Consider the following 23,557-nt stretch of genomic DNA (forward strand, 5'->3'; position numbering starts at 1 on the left):
CTCACCAAGTCATTAATATAAATATTTTCAGGCTTTAAATAAGATGTTTTTGCATTTTATTTCCAGCCTGTGTGCCTGGATGCACTTTATTCCCTGCAGCACTAGCAACACACTCATTACTCTTCTCTGGGGAAGGAATGGTCATCCAGGAGCCAGCAAGTCAAACAGATGAGAAACAGAAACAACCAAGCCAGGAGTCAGCCAGACGGCCCCAGGATATTGACTCTGAGTGGCCAAATTCCTTCCATCTGAACCACAAATGCTGATAAAATATTTTCAGGAACAGAGTAAGGGAATGTACTTCATTCACTTCCCAAAATGTAGACTTGAAGAGGTCAAATCCTATTTAATCCAAGCTGAGGAAATAATACCCAACTTTATCCCAGAGCTAAATTTAGGCATAAACTGAGATCTGGCCCTTGGCAAGTTAATTTAGATGAGCTAATAGTTGTTCCTGGCACACGGAATACACTCAATAAATGGTAACTATTATTGTTACTGCAAAAATGGAGTGTCTGTTCGATGTTCTCATCTAGTCCTCCCACACATCCTAAAATCAGCTGTGCCAATCACTTGCACATCTGGGAACAAAGCCCCACATGCGGCTAAGGAGGAGGCAGCTCTTCCTTTAGGAGCTCCTCTCTGAGAGAAGGAGGCAGGCCTCCCCGTGGGAACCCTTCTCTTGGGGATAAGACCACCACCTAGCTATGCTGTACGTGCTACGTGGGCCTGACCTTGAGCTTAGGAGGAGAACCAGGTACCCCACTTTGCCCCTGCTCCTCTCTTCCAGCAGCAGCCTCTGCAATGGGGCTTAGGCAGGTAAAGAAGGGGCAATGCAGGGAACCAGGCTGGGCACATTCACAAAGAGAAGCTTGGCAGTATTTCCAGATTCCAGAACCTGCAGGGTATACTCTGCAGGGCTTAGGAAGAACTTAATGAACTGCCCCATCACTCCTCAAGGCTGCCAGAGGTCCAAAGTGAATGCCTGTGTTTAGATAGCACCCATTGTCCCTAAAAGTGGGGCAGAAACACAACAACCAGCTAACACATGATAATGTTTTTAGCAATCTTCATAATCACTTCTTTCACTTTTCTGTGCCTTAAAAGAAATGAAAATTTAAATTTCCTTTAATTATCCATCCTTATTCCAAAATGTCCTTGGGATTTGTTTCCACTCGTGTCCCACTGCCAATCCTCCTAACATGAAGGCCTTAGTGCTGCCTTTGCTCCCTGACATCCAACCAGTAGTCACTGGTCCTGTTTTCTTTCCTTCAGAGTGTCTCAAGGGTTTGCCCCTTCCCTTTCTACTTTCACTACCACCTCATCTGTTCCCACTTGCATTAGTATAAAAGGACCAGAATGGGCTTCCTGCCTCCAAATCACTCTCTCCATTGCAAGGTGACACTTGCTAACACCCCAGTTTTCAAGTGAGTGCATTAAAATAGCGTTCCTAGAAACCACTTAGCAGTAGGTGGTGCTCTTGTGCCAGCTCAGTGTTCACAAAAGTTTTGTTCTATTCTCAAGCAGCACAGTGAGTACAGATTGTGTCACGGTCAACTATTTATTTATTTGGTACTATGTGCCTCTGGTCAACACAGAGTAATTGAAGACACTGGTCCTGACCTCCAGGAATTTTCAATACCATTGAAGTGGTATTGAATGGAATGAGGTCTTTGAGCATCTAGCTATAATGCTAGATGGGATGGAGCAGGGAACTGGGACAACTTGAGGGGGATGGACAAGGGCTGCAGGAAATGCTCAGAGGAGAGAAAGAACACCTCCAACAGGAGAAAAGAGGGAGAGTAGCATCTGAGGCGGACCTTCAGCTGAGGGAGGTCTTTAATAGGCACATACAGTGGAGCAGACATTCCAAATGGGAGAAGTGTTGGCATAAACAAAGGCATGAGAAGGTGGGAATGTGCAAAGCACAAAAGAAAATGCACTGAGGGATGGGAGCTGAATGCTCAAGTCCAGTCTCACTCTCCATTCTAGGGCCCTCGTGTTTGTACACCCTCTTGCCACCTCATGACAAGGTAATCTCCCCCAGGGAAATCTGGGACAAGTTTGTCAACCCAATCTGCAAAGAGGGCGGAGGAAACCAAACCCTCTTTTATCTCTCCATCAGAAAGCATATGTTACAGAGTATCTCTTACCACATCAGCAGTTGTCCCTATACCAGGACATCCTTATGCTAGAGAAAGCTTACTAAGGAGAGGCTGGAGGTGAACAAGCCAAGAGAACGGGATTTCAAAGGGGCCATGGAATGGAGGACTGGGGGAAGAACCCTTCTGGGATTCCAGCTACAGGCAGATTTCCTCCAAGGGATTAATATTCCTTTGTGTATTTTACTAAAGGTTTTCCAACTCTTTCCAAGATGAGACCATGCGGCTTTGGCTCTCCTTGGGAATGATCTCAGGTAGAGCCATGGGATATAGGAATGGGGTTGAACAGTAGATACGCTTGAGTTGGGGCTTTTCCCTGAAATATAGTAACTACTACTGACCTTGGCACCACAACACTTTAACTCAACACTTTCATACTGGAAAATCTCTCTGTGCTCAAATGTGAGAAGACATCCTCCTGTATTTATACATGAGACGGTATCTCTCTCTATTTGAGTGAGAGAACATCATTCTCTGGGTGGGCAAACTCTTGGGGTTTCAGATCAGTTAACATGGGCTACAAAAAACTAGTGTACCTACACACACAAAATCTCATTCTCACCTGTGCAAGTGGGACCAAGAGCTGCAGGCTCCTCCTGTGTCCCCTCACACATTTGAAAAACTGGTCCCAGGAAAGCTGCATTAAAGAGTTTAGAGTCCATGTCAAATGAAAATAGGCTGAAAGAGCTCACAGAACTTTATCTGGTGGAAAAAACATGGCCTCCAAGCACTGTCTCCAAGTTTCGGGAGAACTGTCCTAGACAGGAGAGAAGAGAGAATTTCCCCAGGGACCCCAGGAGGCAAAGTTGGGACAACAGGGCATAACTCCAGGAGGGTAAAATCTGGCCTGCTGGAAGGGGGACTTTCTAACAACTGGGGCTAAAGAACAGTGGAATAGGCTGCCTCATAAAGCTGTGGCTTCCTCAGCCCTGGAAATGCTCAGAAGAATCTGGAAAAATGCACATCAGTCAGGGATGCCAGAAGGGAGTTCTGCCCTGGGTAAGGATTGGACCTGAATCAAAGACTCTAGTATTCTCAGATGCTCCTGGCAAGACCTTAACCATTCACTAGAATCCAGTTTTCCTTGTGGTCCACTGGTTATTCCACAGACTTCTGATTCTCTGTTGTGCTCTAACTCCTGGTAACCCACATGGCATGAACTCCTCCCCATAGAGCCTATGCTCCAGCCACACCTGACTGCAGACATTCCCAGAATCCAGCCTATATTTTGAGGCTGCTGTGCCTCTGCACACACTCTTCCATCTCCCTGCATCCCAAATCCTGGCTGAACGTTTCTTCATCTACACTCCCGTAGATTATGAACATTATGAACTTACCTTTGCAGTGGCTATTTGTTTGCTGGTGCCCTCTGCTGCAATGTGGCAAGGTCTGAATGCAGCTCATCTTCCAACTACCTATCCCTGGCACAATGCTTGGCACAGTGATTGGCTTATCTTCAGCAACAGTGTTCTCTAAGATCCTGCCAGCCTGGTTACAGCTTCCATTTCCTTTTATCTCTGCTAGCAGCCAACCTTGTGTCTAATATCCACTGATGAGTTCCTCCTCAAGATCCCTTCTTGGTTTCTCCAGCTACCAGGTTCTACCTCACCTCCATGCTCTGCTGCCACAGGCTGCCCACTGTCCACTCTGGCATCTTTGCTGTATTCCCCACCCATGCCCCACAAGAGAGCCTGCCTGGGCACCTATTCACTGCTGATTCCACTCATTTACATGGGCTAGCAAAAGTCTGTCTCCACAAATCTGCCGTTTTTACCATGTGCTGAGTGCCTTCTAGGCTCTAGCCACACTGGAAGATTTATGTACAATTTCTTTAACCCATGCAATAATCCTAAGGCATGTATTAAAATCTATATTTTAGAGATAAAGAAATCAGTGTTCAGAGGGGGTGAACTGAACATAGTCACTCAGCTACAAGTGGCCCAACAGGGATTCAAACTCAGGTCTCTCTAATTCCAAAGCTAGTGCTCTCTCTGCCCCTGATAAGAGGCCTGAACTGCGCATGGGGCTCTTCCTTAACGCTGACCAAGGAAGGAAGTAGGAATGGAAAAGGAAGGCCATGCAACAAGTTCAGAGAGAACAGGTGCACAGAAAATAAGGACAGGCCTGAGGAGATGCCAGGGCAGGGACCAGGAGGGTCACAAGTGAGAAAGAGAGTAGAAGGGGAAGAGAGGAGTAGGGTAGAAGGTAGAGAAAAAGAAGGAAAACAGGTTCTTCAAAGTAAAATGCCTGGAAAGAAACCTTGGAAAATCTTCCCACCCTAAACAGAGACTACATTAGTTTTACTTTATAAATTGCACCTGAATGTCCTTCATTCTTCAAATAGGGTACCAAGACCTTTCCCCTACTTCTCCTACTGGGGCAAAGCTGACATGTTTTCTTTTTGCTTGGGCCACCTCCATTCCTTCTCTCCCCTGTATACTAGATACCCACCCCCACCCCAACCAGCCCGACCCCCCACCCAGAAAACAACAGAGACCTTGATATCTTAACTCACCCAGGTTCTAGCCACTGGAGTGAAACTATCTCTAAACCATCTTTTCCTTTCAAGGTATCAAGAATTACATTAGTGCTAACTCTGATTTTCCCTGCACTGCCCTAGACTGTCCTCCATCCAAGGCCTAGGGTAAGAGTAGAGAGACATGGTACCAGCAGAAGGCGGGGCACACAGTAGACACTCAATGTCTGTTAATGAATGAGTCAATGAACCTTTCTCAGTTACTGCCCTGGCCCCCCCGCCCCCCACACACACACATTTCATCTCTGATCAGACCCTCTTTTCACAGCTCACCTCAATTGCTACAGACAGTCAGTGTGACAACCTAGATTCTGGAAAGCACTGTTAAAACAGTGTCTTAGTTCTCAGTTCCAAAGAGTCCCTATGGGGTCCACAGTTCTATGGGGTCCACTCATAAGCAGGGGCTGCATAGGCAGATTCTTCACACACAGCAGTTCAGGTCTTGGCACCTTCCACCCTCTTGAGAGAACCGTGGAAGGGAGCCAAGTCTCATGCCTGAGCATTCTTCCCCATCCTTCCTCCATTCTGTTCTCCACACCCACACTCCTCCTGCAGGCCTGCTAATCTCAGGATACAAATGGGGCTGAAAATGCAGGAGAGGGAAGAAAGGAGAGGGAGAAAGGATGTAAGAGAGAGAAAAACAGCTTTGGGAGAAAACACACACATGCAGCCTGTAGAACATTGTGACTTAGATTATTTTTGGAATCTAATGTTTCTAATGTTCAAGGGGAGGAAATAAGAAAAAGTAAGTCGAGATTCCCAGGACCAGCAGGCTGGAAATAATACAGGACACTGTGTTCTGTGTCAGGGGGCGGGATACAGACACACTTCCTTGCCCTGAGCCCAGTCAACAGGAGGGGGAGGGGTTTGGCGGTTAAGGTCTCAGTAGGAGGGGGGAGGGCAGGAACAAGAGGGCACCGGAGCCTTTCTCCAAAAAAAGCAGGAAATTACAACCACCCAGTAAAGGCCTTGCCCTTCTGGCCACCCCAAAGGTCACAGTTCTTTGAAGTCTCCCTCCCAACATGAAGGGCTCAGGCAATTGAACCACACAGAGACATGACACGCCCTTCTGGAGGCCTGTCCAGTGCTTGTTCCTTCATCACAGCACTGAAGAGGACACATGTCAAGTGATCCTTATCCTCCTAGCCCCCAGCCCCTCCAGCTACCTCCTAGGTTTCTGGCACATGCCACCATCTGCCCTGCATGGCAAGGAGCTTCCAAAGAGAGGGTGTGTGTGTGTGTGTGTGTGTGTGTGTGTGTGTGTGTTGGGAGAAGAGGAAGGAGTACCAGCCTCAAAGCAAAAACTCTATCCCAAGCAAAACTCACAAGCTCACCAAGTCTCAGCTTTCCCATCTGTGAAATGATGCCCCTATATGTGCCCATCTGGCCTACCACATACAGTACATGGGAGACTCAGATGATGAACTGTGGACTGGATGACTTTGACTTTGGGTGGGTCTCTGCTCTGGGTCAAAGATTATTATGTAAAAGGAAGGGCTGGACCAGAAAATCTCTAAGGTCATGGGTGTGAGAATACGTTGAACATTCCCAAAAGAATTACATATTGTAATTACTGCAAAGGCACTTCACTTTGATAAATGACAGTGGAGTCGCGTTACTGCTGCCTCATGGGGCATGGGGGTGTTGGAGGTGTGGGGAAGAGAAGAGATAGTAGGCCAGGATCCACCAGGGAAGCAGGATTTCTCTACAAGCAGCCCCACTGATTCTGGTCACCCCAGGCAGCATAAGACTTTGGGTTCTGTTTTGGGCTCTAGGGAGTGACCAGAACTGTTTATATCTTGGAGGGAGAGGACAGGAAACAGCACTGGGTATTTTGCCCAGTGACGGGGCATCCTGGGGATGTCCTGCAATGCTAATGTGGCCAACAGGACATACCAACCTCAAAATGCAATGAGCACGTCACCCTTAGCACAGTGGTCTGCTGCCTACCACAATGCCCTGCACCCAGTGGTGCCCAATGTAGATTTTCTCACGGTGATTAACATATAAGCAACATTATTTTGTTTGCACAGACTTCCAAGAATATTAAAATACATAAACATTGCCATAGGAAGCATTTCTGGCCCCAAGTTTACAAGGGAATAAGACAAATACGCTCTTAGTTATACTGTGAAGCAGAAGGTGACAAAAGTCTCAGATGTAGAGGGTACACGGGGACGGGTGCTCACCTCTCCTGGGACACCGGGAAGAATCACTTTCCTCGGGGATGCTTCAAGGACAGACCTTGTTTTTCCAGAGACCCTTCCCCGTGGAGGATCCCCCCACCCTGACTCCTCAGGTGTGACCCCAATTTGACCTATGTGCTCCTCTCTTGTGCCCTGCCCAGGGATGCTGCATAGCCTGGTGACCTGCGGGGCCCCCATGAATCTACATCATAATTTACAACTTCTCTCAAAAATCAATTCTTAATTTTGTTCCATTAAGGATAATTGAAAATGATTTAGAGCAGATTCATTTGGAAGATAACATCAGTGACACCCTTTATAGTCTCAGCAGGCACCCATGACTGAAAAGTAAATCATAACTGAAATAGCGCAGGGAGAAGGAAGGGAAGCCAATGTACCTGGAATAGCTATGCTGTGCCAGGCACCATGCCAGACGCTGCTATGTACATCACCCCACTCAATTTTCATCACAATCCTGGGAAGAAGTTTGTCTTTTTTTTTTTTTTTTTTTTTAAGCAAACAAACAAACAAAACCTCAAGAGAGTTAGGGTTTTATTTGCTGGGAGGTTTTTTATTTTTCATAATTACCCAAGGCAACAATGCTGAAAAGAGAAGAAACCACTATAAATATATAGAGGAGAATGAAAAAGCCAAAAAACACAAAGTATTATACAATTGTTCAGCTGTAAAAGGGCTTAGATATTTATTTAGTGCAGCAAGTCTCAAAGGAAGAGGAAGAGGAATGGATTGGGGTGGGGTTGGGGCTTTATCAAAGCACTCTGCAGATTCTGGTACATCTCCTCAGAAGTTTATTCTCTATCATCACCACCTCCAAAGCTACCACCACCACCACCATGACCGTGGCCATCCCACTTCTTCTGTTAAAAGATGTTTTCATGAAGAGAGAGTATTATGCATGAGAACAGTGTAGCGTGAAAGCAGAGGTAAAGTCAAAGTATGCTGAAGTAGTACAAATTCTTTATCTTTGATTTGTCAGTAATATAATTGTGGGTCAGAAGTTAAAGATGTGCCTAGTGTCTCAAAACTGGTAAGTGTCACCCCAGGACATATCCTAAGCCCCACTCACCACAGCTCCATTTCAGCATGGACATGGCACCCATGGATGTGAATAGAATTTCACCATGGAAAAATGAATATGCAGCAAGCCATTTAAAAATTAAGTTTTCCAACGTGAGCTTTCCCATAGTGGTAAGGGTAGGCCCAGGCAGCCACTGAGGCCACAATCTCCTCTGAACACCTAAAACAAATGAGAGATTCTCATCTGGGCTAGATGTCTTGGTCATGGGGGAGGTGGGCATCAGGATATCTCAAGCAGGGTGATAAAGATATTGTCTTAGGCATTTCCCAATCATGCATTTACAAATGAAACAAATACAATGCATTGCATAAATCAATAATAGGCATGATTCCAATACTGGAAGCCTCATTAGCCAGCTTTGTTCACTCTTTTGGGGATTCACCCAAAGTGAGAATATCTTCCTCCTTTCCAGAATAGTTTTGGGCAAGACTGAAAAATAGGTCTCCTGGGTAGACATTGATAGAGCTTCCTTTATGCAGAAATTAAGTAGACAAAGATTTCTCAATCAGTTAATTCTAGTTATGCACCAGAGCTCTTCGAAGTACTGCTCCTTCCCTGAAAAGACTGGAAGATTGAGGGCCTTCCCCAGATCAGAAGGCAGACTGTGTGAAAGTTTCAGTATCTTCTGATACTTATTATTGGCATCAGCACATAGCAATCACAAGGTTTTAATGAGTGTCATCAGATGGCAAGGCTGAGATTTCCAGCGTGTGGACCTCCAGGCTGCATCCAGTTCTGTCATTGTAAGATGTGTGCTAGGCACCCAGGAAGAGTGGTTTGTGGGGAGCATACTCCACTAAACAGCACTCACCCTTCCCTTTTCCAAAGGCATATCTACAATGAGTCTACTTAATGACCTTTAAGACCACACATGGCCCCCAGTAGGGAAGAGGCCCATCCCTTCTCTTCAGTAAAAAGTTGTGTTTGCAGGGCAGACCCTTCATCACACAGGGTTTACTGCAACTGGCGGGGTAACCGGATGTGAAACAGGGCTGCACAGAGAGCCTTAATCTGCACCAGGCTAATGAGGAGCCACCCAGCTTGTGCTCTGTGAATACAGTAGAGGACAAGCCCATTAGTTATAGACCAGAGGGTGCCCGGCCAAGACTGCAGTGGTTCATCTAATATTATGCATTGTTTGAATTATCTCTGAATTACTCTGTGCTTCCACAGATTGATCATTAAGAGTTTCCTGTCATTCCTGAGCTGCAGTGTTTGCTCTTCTCTAAACCTCCAAGCACAGAGGCTGTGCCTAGGACAGCACAGGGTGCACAGAAAGTCTTCAATAAGTAAGAGTCTATGTAAAGGGAAACAAAAAACCTTTGGAGGTATGGCTATGTCTATTACCTTGATGGTTTCATAGTGTATGCACATGTCCAAACTCATCAGCTCATATATGTTAAATATGTGCCATTTATTATGTATCTATTATACCTCAATAAACCTGTTTTTAAAAATAAAAGTAAATAAGTGAATACACAGAAGCTTATGTGCTCAGTTCCTTAATTAGATGGCAAGCTGCTCCAGACAGAACTTCTGGCCTACCTACCCTTGCTTGGAGCTCACAACAGCTGTTCAACACTGATTATTAAATGAATGAGTGACTTGCTTTATGAATTATCTGTGGAACAGAGGCCCTACTCCATACTTAATTGGGAGAGAGCATGGCCCAGTTCCCAGCACCTCCTAGATGGGAAATGTGGGGGGTCATCAGAGGCATCATGGGAAGAGGTGAGAGGCAGCTTCACTCCGCAAGGCCAGCTGGCAAATGGAGAACATCAACTCATTTTCAAGCCCTTGGGAACAAGTTGTCACCCTGCAAGGCCAGGGGTGAGACTGTGCCCACCCCTTTTACAAAAATAGAGGCTGAACTATCACCAGACTCCTCTGAATGCCAAGAGCTTCCCAGATCTGGAATTAGAGGCCTCCGCCAACCAGCCTCCCACCAGAAGGGAGGCTAAGACTTGGCTCAGGCAGTAACTACTTCCTCAAGCCCTTGTTTAGATGTGGATCCACACTCATAGCCCTTATTTCAAACCATCACCCACTTCACCCCTTTCCAAAGCCACCAAATAAGTCAAAGGCTGAGGCACTTAGCTCTGCACAGATATTTTAAATTAATCTTAAAGCAACTTAAAAGGACTGTTTGTCTAGCCTGTCCAACACTCAGCACATTTTCAGTGGCAGCTGGGTCAAGCTTGAGTGGCATTTTCACCACTGACTCAGCCTCAAAATATTCCTGGGCTGCTCTCATCCTATCCTCCTTTTTGCTCCCTTGTTATATTTTGAATATTCACTCCCTCTCTCCCCGCCCTTCCACTCCCATGCACATGCATGAACATACACACGTGCACATGCACACACTCCCCCACACTCCTTTTTAAGGTATGAGCGCATCACACAACAGGCATTCTAAACTTAGGGTTCATGGATAGAATTCAGGGATCATATACTTGGATAGAAAAAAAAATTGTATCTTCATTTTCACAAACCTCTAACCAAAATATAGCATTCTCTTCCATTATGAATACAGTCAACAAACTGCATTAGTGTTAGCAATGCTAGTGTCTTTGACTCCAATAGAAACACACGCATTTTCAAATCACATCAGCGATGCTGCCCTGAAACATCATTTATTTATGTGCATCACTACTTCAGGATTATGGTAGTTATTAGACTTCAAGTAGATCTTATTAGCATGTTAATTAAGAAGTACATATAGTGCTGCTATTTTTTAAATGTAACAACTGTATTTCTTTATTTTTAGCTTTTATTTTAGATTCAGGGGATACATGTGCAGGTTTATTACCTGGGCATAATCCTATCACCCAGGTACTGGGTGTAGTGCCCAATAGTTTGTCAACCCTTAGCCCCCTCTCTCCTTCCCATTTCTAGTTGTCCCCAGTTTCTATGTTGCTATCTTTAAGTCCATGAGTATCCAATGATTACCTCCCACTTATAAGTGAGAACACGAGGTATTTGGTTTTCTGTTCCTACAAATAACTGTGTTTAAATAATTGCATTCCAAGCCTATGTATATTTTTTGTACATTTTTGAATGTTATTTTGAGAAGAGGTCCATTGGCTTCACCAGATGAAAAGAGTCCATGGCACAGAGCGAGCCTCTGTTGTGGAATAAGCATTAAAAGGTAGGATTTGAGATTTTTCTCTAGGGTCATCAGGGCATGTGCCAGGAGACCTAGGGGCTAACAGGTGGTGTTCAGTGGTAGCAGGAGGCAGGTTCTGGAAGCAGAGAGATAGCTGGGCTATTGGATAAGAGCTTGGATGGGCTTCGGAGACAGACTAAAACACTGGCCCTGGCTAACCAACAGTATGACCTCGGGCCAGCCAGTTCACCTCTCTGAGTTTCTGTTTCTTCAACTGTAAAATAGTAATTGTCATATACTACATGATTCTCATGAGCATGAATTAAGGGAATATATGTGTAACAGCAATTACTGCCCTGTTGAATGGAACTTAGCTGGCCTTAGAAGGGCAGTTTCCTTGACCTGGGAACTTCTGAGGTTATGGTATACTGTTTGCTTGGTTTTTGAGGCAGGCATTATCTGTGCCCTATGCAGGCTTACCATTTCCTTGAGTTTCAGGGATACCATGAAGTCCCCCAAACTCTAAAACATGTCTAGGCAGATCTAAGTCCCCCCACCTCCCTTTCTGTCCCTTGCTCACTGAAACAGACACCCAGGCCAGACTACAAAGTAGATTCCCTGCTCCAGAGCAAAACTGGCCTCAAGAAAAAAAAGAGATGTTCCAGATCTTTCCAAAACTGGCAACAGAGCCAAAGTACCTGATTCTGGCTCCACAGAACAGCTGGCTCCTGTCCTGGCATCTCATCACTTGGTGAGCAGTGTAGGAATTCTGAGGTCTAAGCTGCCATTTGCAGAGCAAGCCAGGCCAGGGTCAGACCCAGGCTGCCAGGCCACTGGGCAAAGAGGCCCGAGAAAGGTCAGAAGTTCCCAAAACTTGTTTAAATCATATTCAAAAGGTATATAAAAAGGGATATACATTTTTTTAAAAACCTGCGTATACTGATTTTCTTTTACTATATATAATAAAAGATTAGAAAACATTATAAAATTATACAGAGAAATTAAAGTCAACCATAAGCCTGCCTCTAGGAAGCAAAACTATTATCATTCTGGTAAATTTTCCTGCAGTTATATTTAATACATAAATTAGGATCACAGTGACACAGAGAGTTTAAGATCTCGATTTCATCACTTAAAAATTCCTGGAGACATTTTTCAATATGAGCTCTTAACAGAGAGAAAACCATCATATCACACACTATTTGTAAAATTCACAGGTTACTAAAAGATGTCATGGCATCCCTAAGAATAGTATTGTGCATTTAAATGTAAGTTACATCCAGAAAACTGATAGGAGGAGAGCCTATTTTATTCTTCTTAAAGTGTATATAATAGTAAACTCTTCTTTCTTCTCTTAGCTTAAAGAGAATCTAGGGAAGATATCTTTTGTCCTCAGCAAAGAGGCAGTATATGCCATTTTCCTTTTTTACATTCTCCTATTTTACTTTCCCTTGATAAGGGGAAAGCTTTGAAAATTCATTGCTGAAAAAAAAAAAAATGCTGCCTTACTCAAGAAAGTGCTTAGCAGCTGAAAAGAAATCTCTGGAAACAAGTGGGTAAGGCAAGAAGAGCCCTGGACTTGGAAACAGAAAAACGCTGGATTCAGATGTCAGTTCTGTCACTGTAGGCCCCAAGATCAAAGAACATCATTTTCCCTGAATGTCAAGAGAGATGCCACCACTCAACCCGTAGGGATCAAAGGATTATGCAGATTAAATAAGACTGTGTGGAAGTAGTTTGTCAATGGTAAAATACATTGCAGGACCATAATCACCAATTAATATTACAGTGGCGGCTAACAGTACTGTTTTTGTTCCTTAGCTGGCTTGAGCCACTCATTGTAGGCACTCAGGACAGTATCTAACAGTAGGTAAAAGCATGGACCCTAGAGCCAAACTACACTTCCCAGTTTGTTGAATTCTTTAACCTCTCAGTTTCTTCATCTGTAAAATGTGATTATGATAGTACACTTACCTCTTAGAACTCTTGAAAGGATTAAAATGAGTAAATTTACACACAGTGCTTAGAACAATACCAGGCACATAATAAATACTATATAAGGGTGAGCTTTAAAAAAAAAAACTTACACTAGCTAAAAAAACAAACAAACAACAACAACAAAAAACTTATACTAGCTAATACTAGCTAAAACTAGCAGGCACACTGTTTTAAAGCTTTCCAGAAAAGTGCTATTATTAATCAGAAGGTTGGATGTGCAACCTCTGCTCCCTCACCCCCAACACAGCTCGGGTTTAACCTGCTCCCTTCCTACCTTCTCAGCATCCTGCTCGAAGAGCCGCAGCTGAAAGCACTGGTCCAGCTTGAGCTTGCGCACGTGCCACATCTGGTGCAGGTGCTGCCGCGTAGAATGCAGCTTGTCTAGGAGGCTGGTGATCTTAGGGACCAGGCTCTGGAAGTCGGCACTGCCTGGGATGCAGTTGCGTCCTGAGAAGCCATCGCTGCAGCGGATGCACTGCAGCAGCCGCTGCCCCTCTCGGTCCAGCTCCTCCACAGGGGCCTTCAGCACCTTTTTCTTGAGCTGTGTGTGCTCATCAATGAGCCGCCGAGAGCCCTCCACATCCACAGGAAACTCCTTCCGGGCTAGCATCTCCTGGAGGTCCTCGAGGCGGGAGAGCAGGTGCACGGCGCTGTTGAAGAACTCCTCCAGGGAGAGCCGCAGTTCAATCCACTCCTCATGGTTGTAGTCCAGGGAGCCGTCAAACTCCTCCGTCAGCTGGGAGGGGTCCACCAGCTTCGTGAGGCCCTCCACAGATACCATGCTCGTCTGGAAGGGGCAGACACAGACAAGGATACTCAGTGATGTTGGAGGAAGAACAGGACAGAAATAGGAGGAGGGAAAGACAAGGTAAGTCCACATAATAATGACCAGAGCCTCGGAAAGGGTGAGTAGAGACCATGGGACTCACTGGTCAGAATTCACAGATCAGTCAGGATCAGCAGTTTCTACAGACTGCTGACTGCTTCAGCAAGCCTCTCCAACTGCCCACCATTTACCACCCCAGAAGAACTGCCTGTGTCCCCACTCTCCTCATTTTCCCTCCTCCTGACCCCAAATTCACTTCAATAGGGCTTCAGATGCTAGAAGCAGAAGCTGGAAAAAAACTGACCTAGTTTCTGGGAGACAGTTTTCTACAGCTTTAAAACCAAGGCTGGTGGACCCATGATGCTACCCTTATATCATGGGCATGATGATATAAGGGTATCATCATAAGTTGGATTAAGCAACATGGGCCAATGCTTGGGCTGTAAGGATTTCATAGTCTTATCTTTTCCAAGGCTCTCCCTGATAGCTCTTCTGTGGTACAGTAAACAGAACTAGGGATGGGCAACAGGCAAGTCTGGGCCCTTGGTTTTCTCTGTGAGGCCCCTACAAGCTCCTGGAGAGCAGAGTGGAGAATGTTTGCCTCCAGGAAGCAAAGTGTCTCCAGCAAGTGATGATGCAGGCAACCACCCCAGTTTATCAGTAAAAATCGTTTCTTTCCTTTAGGCCTTCAGGCTTCTCTTCTTTCTTATGAAGAATGAGAGGCTAGCAAATTAATATCTGGGTTTGGGTCCCAGCCATATGCTTACTAACTGTGTGACCCAGGGCAAGCTATTAAGGTCTCAGAGCCTCAGTCTCCTCCTCTGTATAATGAAGATAATAATTCCTTTCTCATGGGGCTTGCTGGGATTAAATGTATCAATGTGTATAACGCACACAGGGTGCACAGCATGGAGCACATGCTCAATCCCTGTTTGTGCTCACTGTGATGATCTGAAGGCTGCATCATTACTCAAAACCTGAAAAGCAATTTATCTCTCTATGTCTTGCTACTTACTCTCTGAGCATCCCCTCTTTGTCCCTTCTCCTTCTACCTCTCTCCTAAGAGGAAGGAAGGAGTTGCCATGAGCAGGAAGGCTGGTCTGGAACAATAGTTGTCAAATTTGTCTGATCATTAGAATCCTTTGGGGAGTGTGTAAAAATACCAATGCTCAAACCCCATCCCTAGAAATTTTGGTTTAATTGGCTACATGGGAGATTGGACATGGGTAGGTTTAAAAGTCCTTCAGGTGATTCTAATGTTCAGCTAGAGTTGCAAACTCCTGCTAATCTCCATCCTTGCAACTCAAAGCAAAGCTCTCAAACCAGCAGTACTGGCATTACATGGGAGCTTGTTAGAAATGCAGACTCTTAGGCCTTACCCCAGACCTACTGAGACAGAATCTGCATTTACAAAATCCCCAGGAGATTTGTGTGCATTAAACTTTGAGAAACCCTAGTCTAAAATACTTTCTCCTTCAAATATGGCTCAAAGTTTACCACTTCCGGGAAGTCCGCCATAATTATACTTACCAATTACGTATAAGTTGTTGAACAAGCTTATACTCTCATCTCTGTATCACTTGCCACCCCAGTCTGCACTTAGCAGTAAACTCGCTGTTCTTAGGATATTGCCTTATAAATATTCCTTTGATTGGAAGGCCCCCAGCTATCTCTCCTATACCTCTGATTTAGGAGGCAGAGACAAGCTTGCTCAACTTAGAGTGAAGGAGGTGCAGAGAGATGGGACACGCAGGCCAGAAATGCTGAAGCAGAAGTATCAAGACTTACTGAAAAGATTCTTTTCAGTCTCTTCAGCTTATACATTTATAGGCTTGTTGTCATCACCTCTGTATAAACAAGCCAAAATATAAAATGCATTTCCCTACAGAACTCCTAGAGTTCTGGAGGGGTGCTGGGAGACTATCATAGGTCACTGTTTTTATACCAAGCCAAATTTCTTTTATTATTTACATAGAGTGAGAATTGCATGCATCAAGTGTCAGGTCATTGTGCTCAAATCACAGCCTATTTGACACCACACACAGGTGCTCCTGGCCCCCAGGGCACAAAAGTCTGGAATGGGAAGCTGCTAGAGATTAAAAGCAGTTCTGCGTTTTCAACACACACACATTTAAAAGTTCGTCCCCTTGCAGATGAGCACTGGAATTCTGAGCAAGAGAACAGTTCAAATTTGGCTGCAACAAAGATGCTTAAATCATTGATTTAATCTGATATATTGTCATTAAAAATTCTCAGGGGAAACACGGACCCTCTAGAAAATTTAGTTTAAAAACAACATGTTTTATTTGATTGTAAAAGTAATACGTCATCCATGAAAAAAATAAAAATATATGAAGCAAATAAAAACCACCCATTATCCAGTCACCTAGAATAAACCAGTCACCTGGAATGAACCATCACTAACTTCTTCACATGTCTCAGTCTTCTTCTCCAGGCATACACTTTAAAAACAAATCTCAGATTATACTCGCCATATTAACACCTGCATTTTACTGAACAATAAAAAATTTTAATACTATTTTTCTAAATATGGATTTTAATGGCTTCATAGTATTTGTGGAGTTTTTTTTAAATTGTACTTTAGGTTCTGGAGTACATGTGCAGATCATGCAGGGTTGTTGCACAGGTGCATATATAACCAGATGGTTTGCTGCCTCCATTCCCCCTTCATCTATATCCAGCATTTCTCTCCACTTATCCCTCCCTACCCCCTGCTGTCCCTCCCCTAGCCCTCTACAACTGACCCCAGTGTGTGATGCTTTTCTCCCTGAGTCCACGTGTTCTCATTGTTCAACACCTGCCTATGAGTGAGAACACGCGGTGTTTGGTTTTCTGTTCTTGTGACAGTTTGCTGAGAATGATGGTTTCCAGATTCATCCAACTCCCTACAAAGGACACGAACTCATCATTTTTTATGGTTGTGTAGTATTCCATGATGTATATGTGCCACATTTTCTTTGTCCAGGCTATCACTGATAGGCATTTGGATTAGTTTCAGGTCTTTGCTATTGTACATAGTGCTGCAACGAACATACGTGTGCAAATGTCTTTATAATAGAACGATTTATGATTCTTTGGGTATATACCCAGTAATGGGATTGCTGGGTCAAGTGGAATTTCTATTTCTAGATCCTTGAGGGATCACCACACTGTCTTCCACAATGGTTGAACTAAGTTACACTCCCATCAACAGTGTAAAAGTGTTCCTGTTTCTCCACATCTTCTCCAGCATCTGCTGTCTCCAGATTTTTTAATGATTGCCATTCTAACTGGCATGAGATGATACCTCAATGCGGTTTTGATTTGCATTTCTCTAATGACCAGTGATGATGAGCATTTTTCCATATGTTTATTGGCCTCATATATGTCTTCTTTTGAGAAGTGTCTGTTCATATCCTTTGCCCACTTTTGAATGGGTTTGTTTTTTTTTAGACAGAGGTTCACTCTGTTGCCCAGGCTGGAGAACAGTGTGCAATCTTAGCTCACTGCCTCTCAGGTTCAAGCAATTCTCCTGCCTCAGCCTCTGGAGTAGCTAGGATTACAGGTGTGGCCACCATGCCCAGCTAATTTTTGTATTTTTAGTAGAAATGGGGTTTTACCGTGTTGGCCAGGCTGGTCTCAAACTCTTGACCTCAAGTAATCCACCCACCTAGGCTTCCCAAAGTGCTGAGATTACTGGTAAGAATCACCATGCCCAGCCAGTATTTGTGTATTAATGTCACCAAAATTAATAGCTCATAAGGATAAAACCTATATATGTATGTATATGTACTATATATGTATACATATTTATGTACATGGGTACATATACTATTGTACAGGAACATATGATGAACATTCTTGTAAACATTTTTTGTTTGCAATTTTACTTGGCTTTTTACGTTTTGTTTGTAGAAATTTTGTATTAAGCCTATTTTTTTAAATTAGTCTGGGCACAGTGGCTCACGCCTGTAATCCCAGCACTTTGGGAGGCTGAGGTAGACGAATCACCCGAGGTAAAGAGTTTAAGACCAGCCTGGCCAACATATTGAAACACCATCTCTACTAAAAATACAAAAATTAGCGGGATATGGTGGCAGGTGTCTGTAATCTGAGCTACTTGGGAGGCTAAGGCAGAAGAATCACTTGAACCTGGGAAGCAGAGGTTGCAATGAACCAAGATCATGCCACTAAACTCCAACCTGGGTAACAGAATGAGACTCCATTTCAAAAAAAAAAAAGAGTATTTTCCTAAATTAGTTACTAGGTATAGAAATAGAAGCTAAATAGAAGAATAGAAGAAATAAGTTCTAGTATTCAATAGCGCAGTAGAGAAATTACAGTTAACAATCATTTATGGTATATTTCAAAATAGCTAGAAGAGAAGAATTGTAATGTTTCTAGCACAAAGAAATGATAAATGTTTTAGGTGATGGGCATCTCTTTTACTCTGATTTGATCATTACACATTGAATACAGGCATCAAAATGTCACATGTACCCCAAAATATGTACAACTATGATACAGCAATAAAAAAAGAATTGCTAGATCAATGGACATAAACTCTTCCTAAGATATTTGATACAAATTGCAAAGTTGCCTTCAGAAATAAGTTGTCTCAACTTACACAACCATCGACAGTAAATAAGACTGTCTAATGAAGGTGTACATTTGGGACAATCTCGTGAGCCTCTTGTTCCTCCCCATACTCTACATGGTAAAGCTGTGGTGGCCAAGGAATCCTGAAATCTCAGCCCCTGATGTGTCACATACTGTATGGTAGATGGAGAAGAGGAAGTGAGAAATGTGTGGATGGCAGAAGGGGAAGGGAAAGAAGATGCTAAGAGAGAAAAGTCTGGCTCACCTCAAAGATGAATTTGGAGCTGCCAAAGTTGGTCTTCTGTTTCTGCCAGAAGTTGTCGGGTTTGATGATGAGGGCCACATGGATCTCAGCTGGAAAGGCTTCCTGCAGCGTTTTGAGGAGGGGCTTGATGAGGTCCCACTTGGAGCCCCGCATGTCGATGATGACAGTGAAGCCACGTTTGCACACGTCCTCACTGTGGGAAGGTCAGAGGTCGGTATGGTCACTCTGTATAGCTAAGACTTTGGAGTACACAGTCAAAATGCACCCGGAAACCTGCACTCCCATTGTTCAGAATCACTCTTTCAACTTCACACCAGGTCTCTTGGCCAGCTTCAAACCCAACTCAAACTGTACTGCCTCAGAAAACCTTTCTACATGTGACCAATGATCCTGGCACTCTGCCTTCTCCCAGCACTTGGCAAATAACTTGTCCTTCCTTTTACAGGTTGGGTATCCCTAATCCAAAAATCCAAAATTTGAAATGCTCCAAAACTTGAAACTTTCAGAGTGTCAACATGATGCTCAAAGGAAATGCTTATTGTAGCATTTCAGAGTTTGGATTTTTGGATTAGGGACACTTACCTGGCAAGTAGAATGCAAACATTAAAAAAGAAAAATCCGAAGTCCAAAACACTCTGGTCCCAAACATTTTGGGTAAGAGCTACTCAACCTGCAGTCAACTATACTTGTTGTGATGTTTACAATTTGGGTATTCACAATTATGTTTGATTTTTCACTTTACCTTTTGTCTTCTTTTCTTATTCCTAAAATGAATCATGTTTTCCCCATTAAAATTCAAGTTTTCTAAAGACAAAGACCCTGTCGCCTCTTAAACCTGAGATGGAAAGTCCTTGACAGAAGTATTGTTCTTCCCTGTGCCCACATCAATGACAGACACTGGTACATTTTACCACTGAACCCAAACTGGACCAAAGAATGGTTCTAGGTTGATTCTGCCAGTTGATTAGAGATGGCACACAAAGTATTAATAACTGTATTTACCACCATTGTATTTAAGATATATTACTTGCATTTTTATTATTTCTTTTTACATTTTTTAAAAAAGAGTCAGGGTCTCCCTATGTGCACAGGCTGGAGTACAGTGGCTATTCCCAAGCATCATCACAGTGCACTATAGTCTCAAAACTCCTGGCTTCAAACGATCCTCCCGCCTCAGCCTTCCAGGTAGCTGGGATTACAGGCTTGCACCACCATGCGCAGCTTTGCAGTTTAAAATGTACGTCAACTTAAAAAATCAGGTCACTGAGTCAGGCCGATCACTCAGAGACAGCCAAGAGTGGAACTGATTGGAACAGAAGATGCAGACCAGTTTTCTCATGTATTTCCATTGTAAGAGGCACAGTGTGAAATGCGTATTTCAAGATGTTAAAGGAGGTTGGGGGAGGAGTAACTTTTGAAATCAAGGCAAGTTGAAGGGACAGTGACCATCTTGAAAACCAAGACATAGGCAGGCTAAATAAATCAAGATCTTTCTATATAACTTAGTAGCAAAGTTTATTTAAACACTTGAACTTTGACTGTAACTCCTGAAAATAGGAAGGAAAAAAATGAAGGTCAGAATAGTTATAATATGTCAGTTTGGAAGAAAGTCTATGTTTGGGTAGTTAGGGGTCTTTTCTCTCTCTTTTTCTAAGCCAATCCATTTATTTTATAATTCAAAATAGACATTGGCCTATTTTAAAATATAAATACCAGTATAGTATTTCCTTAGGGTCTTCCACTTAAAATTTCCCGTTTCACAGACTGCACTTGTTTAAACCACTATGTATGCTACATGACCCTCATATGTGCCTACCACATATCAGTTACTTACAGATGCTGGCAGTAAGGCCACAGTTGAAGGATTCAGGTCACAAAAAGAAATAAAAACCTTTTTGGGGGCTTTATCGTCAAATTTCAACCAGTGATGAGAATGTTACAGCCTCATGAAGAGATTGCAGCTCCTGACTGTGTGTGTGCCTCAAGCAAAGGGCAGCTTACTTAGGCTTCCCTGGTACACAGAAAATTCCCCAGGGGACAGAACTCTCTCTAGTATGAGAGAAAGGCTGAGTATTCTCCCCAGATCCTGCATCCTAAAGGAACAGAGTTGCCTCTTCTTCTCTGACACTTATTGAAACGAGTGGCCAAAGTTTTCCATAAATAATTTTTCTACCTTCTTGTCTGAAAGCAATGTGACTTTTTTCTAAATTACAGGATTTCTTTCCCATTATAAGAGAAACACCCTATAATTAATAGAAAAGTTAAAGTAGTCAAAGATCCATACAAGAGATACTAATGGTAGGACTTTATAACACCTAGGCCTATTTCCTTTCCACCTTCTCTGTGCATATAGTTTTCACACCATATACTGTTCTACTTTTCACTGTAATATACAGTTTTTTCTCATGTCTAAAATTTCTTCCAACCTGTTGGTTGCATTTAGTGATAGTCCATCTTATGCCGTAGTCCATAACTTACTTAGTCATTCTCATGATTGCTTTACAAAAAGGTAGGTCAACAGTACCCCCCTTACTATATCCTCACCAGCACTGCTCACTGAATTTTTGAAATTGTTGCCCGTTTCATTTAAAAATAGTTGTGTTATATTTAAATTTTCATTTCTTTGATTACTAGTTATTGCTTTTAGGCCCACAAATATTTCTTCTGTGAATTACCTGATCAGCTCTTTTATCCATCTTTCTATGAGGAATTAGTGGCTACTGGGATTTAGAGGTTTTCTCACTGAGCATCATTTAGTTTAGCTTGACTTATATTTGTTGCATGCCCACCTATTTCAGGTTCGGCAATGTTAACTATGGTTCTTGCCTTTCCTTAGGGATGATGGTCTTCCTTATTTCCCTGCTCCTCAGATTCCATCTCTGTGGCTATAATTACGTTGACCTGAGAATTCTTTGTCCCTAACAACAAATATTCCATGTTGCTACCAAGAGCTAGAGGTTGACAATCCCAGCATCCAAAGGTGGCGGTCAGTAGCACCTATTAACTAATCATTTCTGACAACTAAAAGTAGAAACTAGGTACTTATATTCTCTAGGAGGTTCTCAATAACTCAGGAGATGGAAAAAGAGGCCCAGGAGCTGAGTGCTATGAGTTAATTTAATAGGCATCTTTCTGTGAAACAGGCTAATCTTCCAAGGTGCTTTGTGTGTGCTTTGGTTTTAAATAAGGGGCATAGCTGGGAAAGGAGAAACAACTACTTTACTATGTGCTCATTCTATGCTGGGGCTATCATTTCATTATATCCTAACAATAACTTCATAAACTAGGTATGATTATCCCCATGTGAGAGAAGATGAAATTGAGGCATAAAATTTGCCTAAGGTCACATAACTAGTAAGTGGCTAAGCAAAAATTCAAAACCAGGACTGTTGACTTGAAAACCCAAGCTCAGGCTGAGTGTGTTGGCTCACATGTATAATCCCAGCACTCTGGGAGGCTCAGGTAGGCAGATCACTTGAGGTCAGGAGTTCAAGAGCAGCCTGGCCAGCGGGGTGAAACCCCATCTCTATTCAAAATTTAAAAAAAGAGAAAAAAGAAAAGAAAACCCAAGCTCAGGTCACTATATGATACTATACGCCACCACACTGACACTATGTATGGATGTTTTTGTTTGGGGACAGGAGTTGCGGGTCACAGATGAGGGGATTAAGTTAGTGGACTCAGAGGAAATGGGGTAAATTAGGGCAAGGAGTCTAAGTGAATGACCTCCATTCTGCAGTCTATGTGAAATCACAGTTAGAGAAGCAAAACAGCATGGCATATTGTGAAAATTGAAGCGATTAGCTCTGGTTCAGGTCTTTGAATGCAAGAAAGTGCAGCTCTGAGTGCTTTGGAGGGCCCCATTCTGGGCTCTGTCCCTCCTTTTGCCCACACACCCCCCAAGAAGCCAAGATGACTCACTCACATAGAGTCTGTGCTGCACCTCCCTCTTCCCCTTCTAGGCCAAGCTCCTAGTATCTGAAACCCTAACACTCTCTGCCCAAAAGGCCCTTAGCCTACCTCCTGGGCTCATGGGTCTCTCTTTCCAGGGTCCAATTCCCGAGGGCAAGTAACACCACCATTATGTGTACCCCTAGGCCTAGGGGGTGACAAAGGGCTGCTATTTGCAAGGATGTGGTTAGAATATAAATGTGTGAGCTGGGGTGTTCACTTGCATGCATGAGGCTCCCTGCCATACAGAGCTGAACTGGGGAGTGGAGAGAGAAGGCAGGCAGAGCATGAGTGGGGGGCTGGTCTACTGTGCTGCCACATTTGGGCCTGGGAGCTCAAAGGAGTCCAACAAATCTAAATTTAAATTTGGCCTCATAGGTTGCTGTGAAGATATATTTGTCAAGGTAGAAGGACAGAACATGTTTCATTTAACAGTTTGTTAGCTTGCTACATTAATTTTAAATATTCAGACAAAGGGTATGTGAGCTTCCATTTGTACTCTTGCCCTAGGCACCACAATGTTAGAATCAGGCCTTGCAAGAGAAGAGACTGGAGTGGATATAGGCTTCAAATCAAAATGCTCCTCATATGCGAAGGCAGGAGCACTGGATTTGTCCTAAAGGCAATGAGGAACTACTGAAGGGTATGATTCAGGAAAGGAGCATAATCAGGTGATTTGGAGAGATTACCCACCAGCTGTGCAGAAGGAGAATAAATTGGGGTCAGCCCAAAGGAGTGTAACAGTAGAAGAAGGGTCCTTGCTAAAATGACTCTTCAAGGAAGTCTTCCATGGACCATCCTAGTTAAACCTGTAACTGTCACCTGGCAC

At 43.5% G+C, this 23,557-nt stretch overlaps 1 protein-coding gene across 1 annotated transcript in view; it reads right to left on the minus strand.

Moving 5' to 3' along the window:
- KALRN (kalirin RhoGEF kinase) overlaps window positions 1-23,557 on the minus strand; it is a 602,830-nt gene that overhangs the window by 403,143 nt on the left and 176,130 nt on the right. The window contains exons 4-6 of the mRNA XM_032268307.1: window positions 18,778-18,970; window positions 13,322-13,874; window positions 2,725-2,799 (exon numbers count right to left, since the gene is read on the minus strand). Coding sequence (XP_032124198.1) covers window positions 2,725-2,799; window positions 13,322-13,874; window positions 18,778-18,970 — 821 coding nt within the window. The remainder of the gene's footprint in view (window positions 1-2,724; window positions 2,800-13,321; window positions 13,875-18,777; window positions 18,971-23,557) is intronic.

This window comes from Sapajus apella, unplaced genomic scaffold (assembly GCF_009761245.1).
Source record: "Sapajus apella isolate SASKATOON/1434 unplaced genomic scaffold, GSC_monkey_1.0 scaffold178, whole genome shotgun sequence".
Taxonomy (NCBI): domain Eukaryota; kingdom Metazoa; phylum Chordata; class Mammalia; order Primates; family Cebidae; genus Sapajus; species Sapajus apella.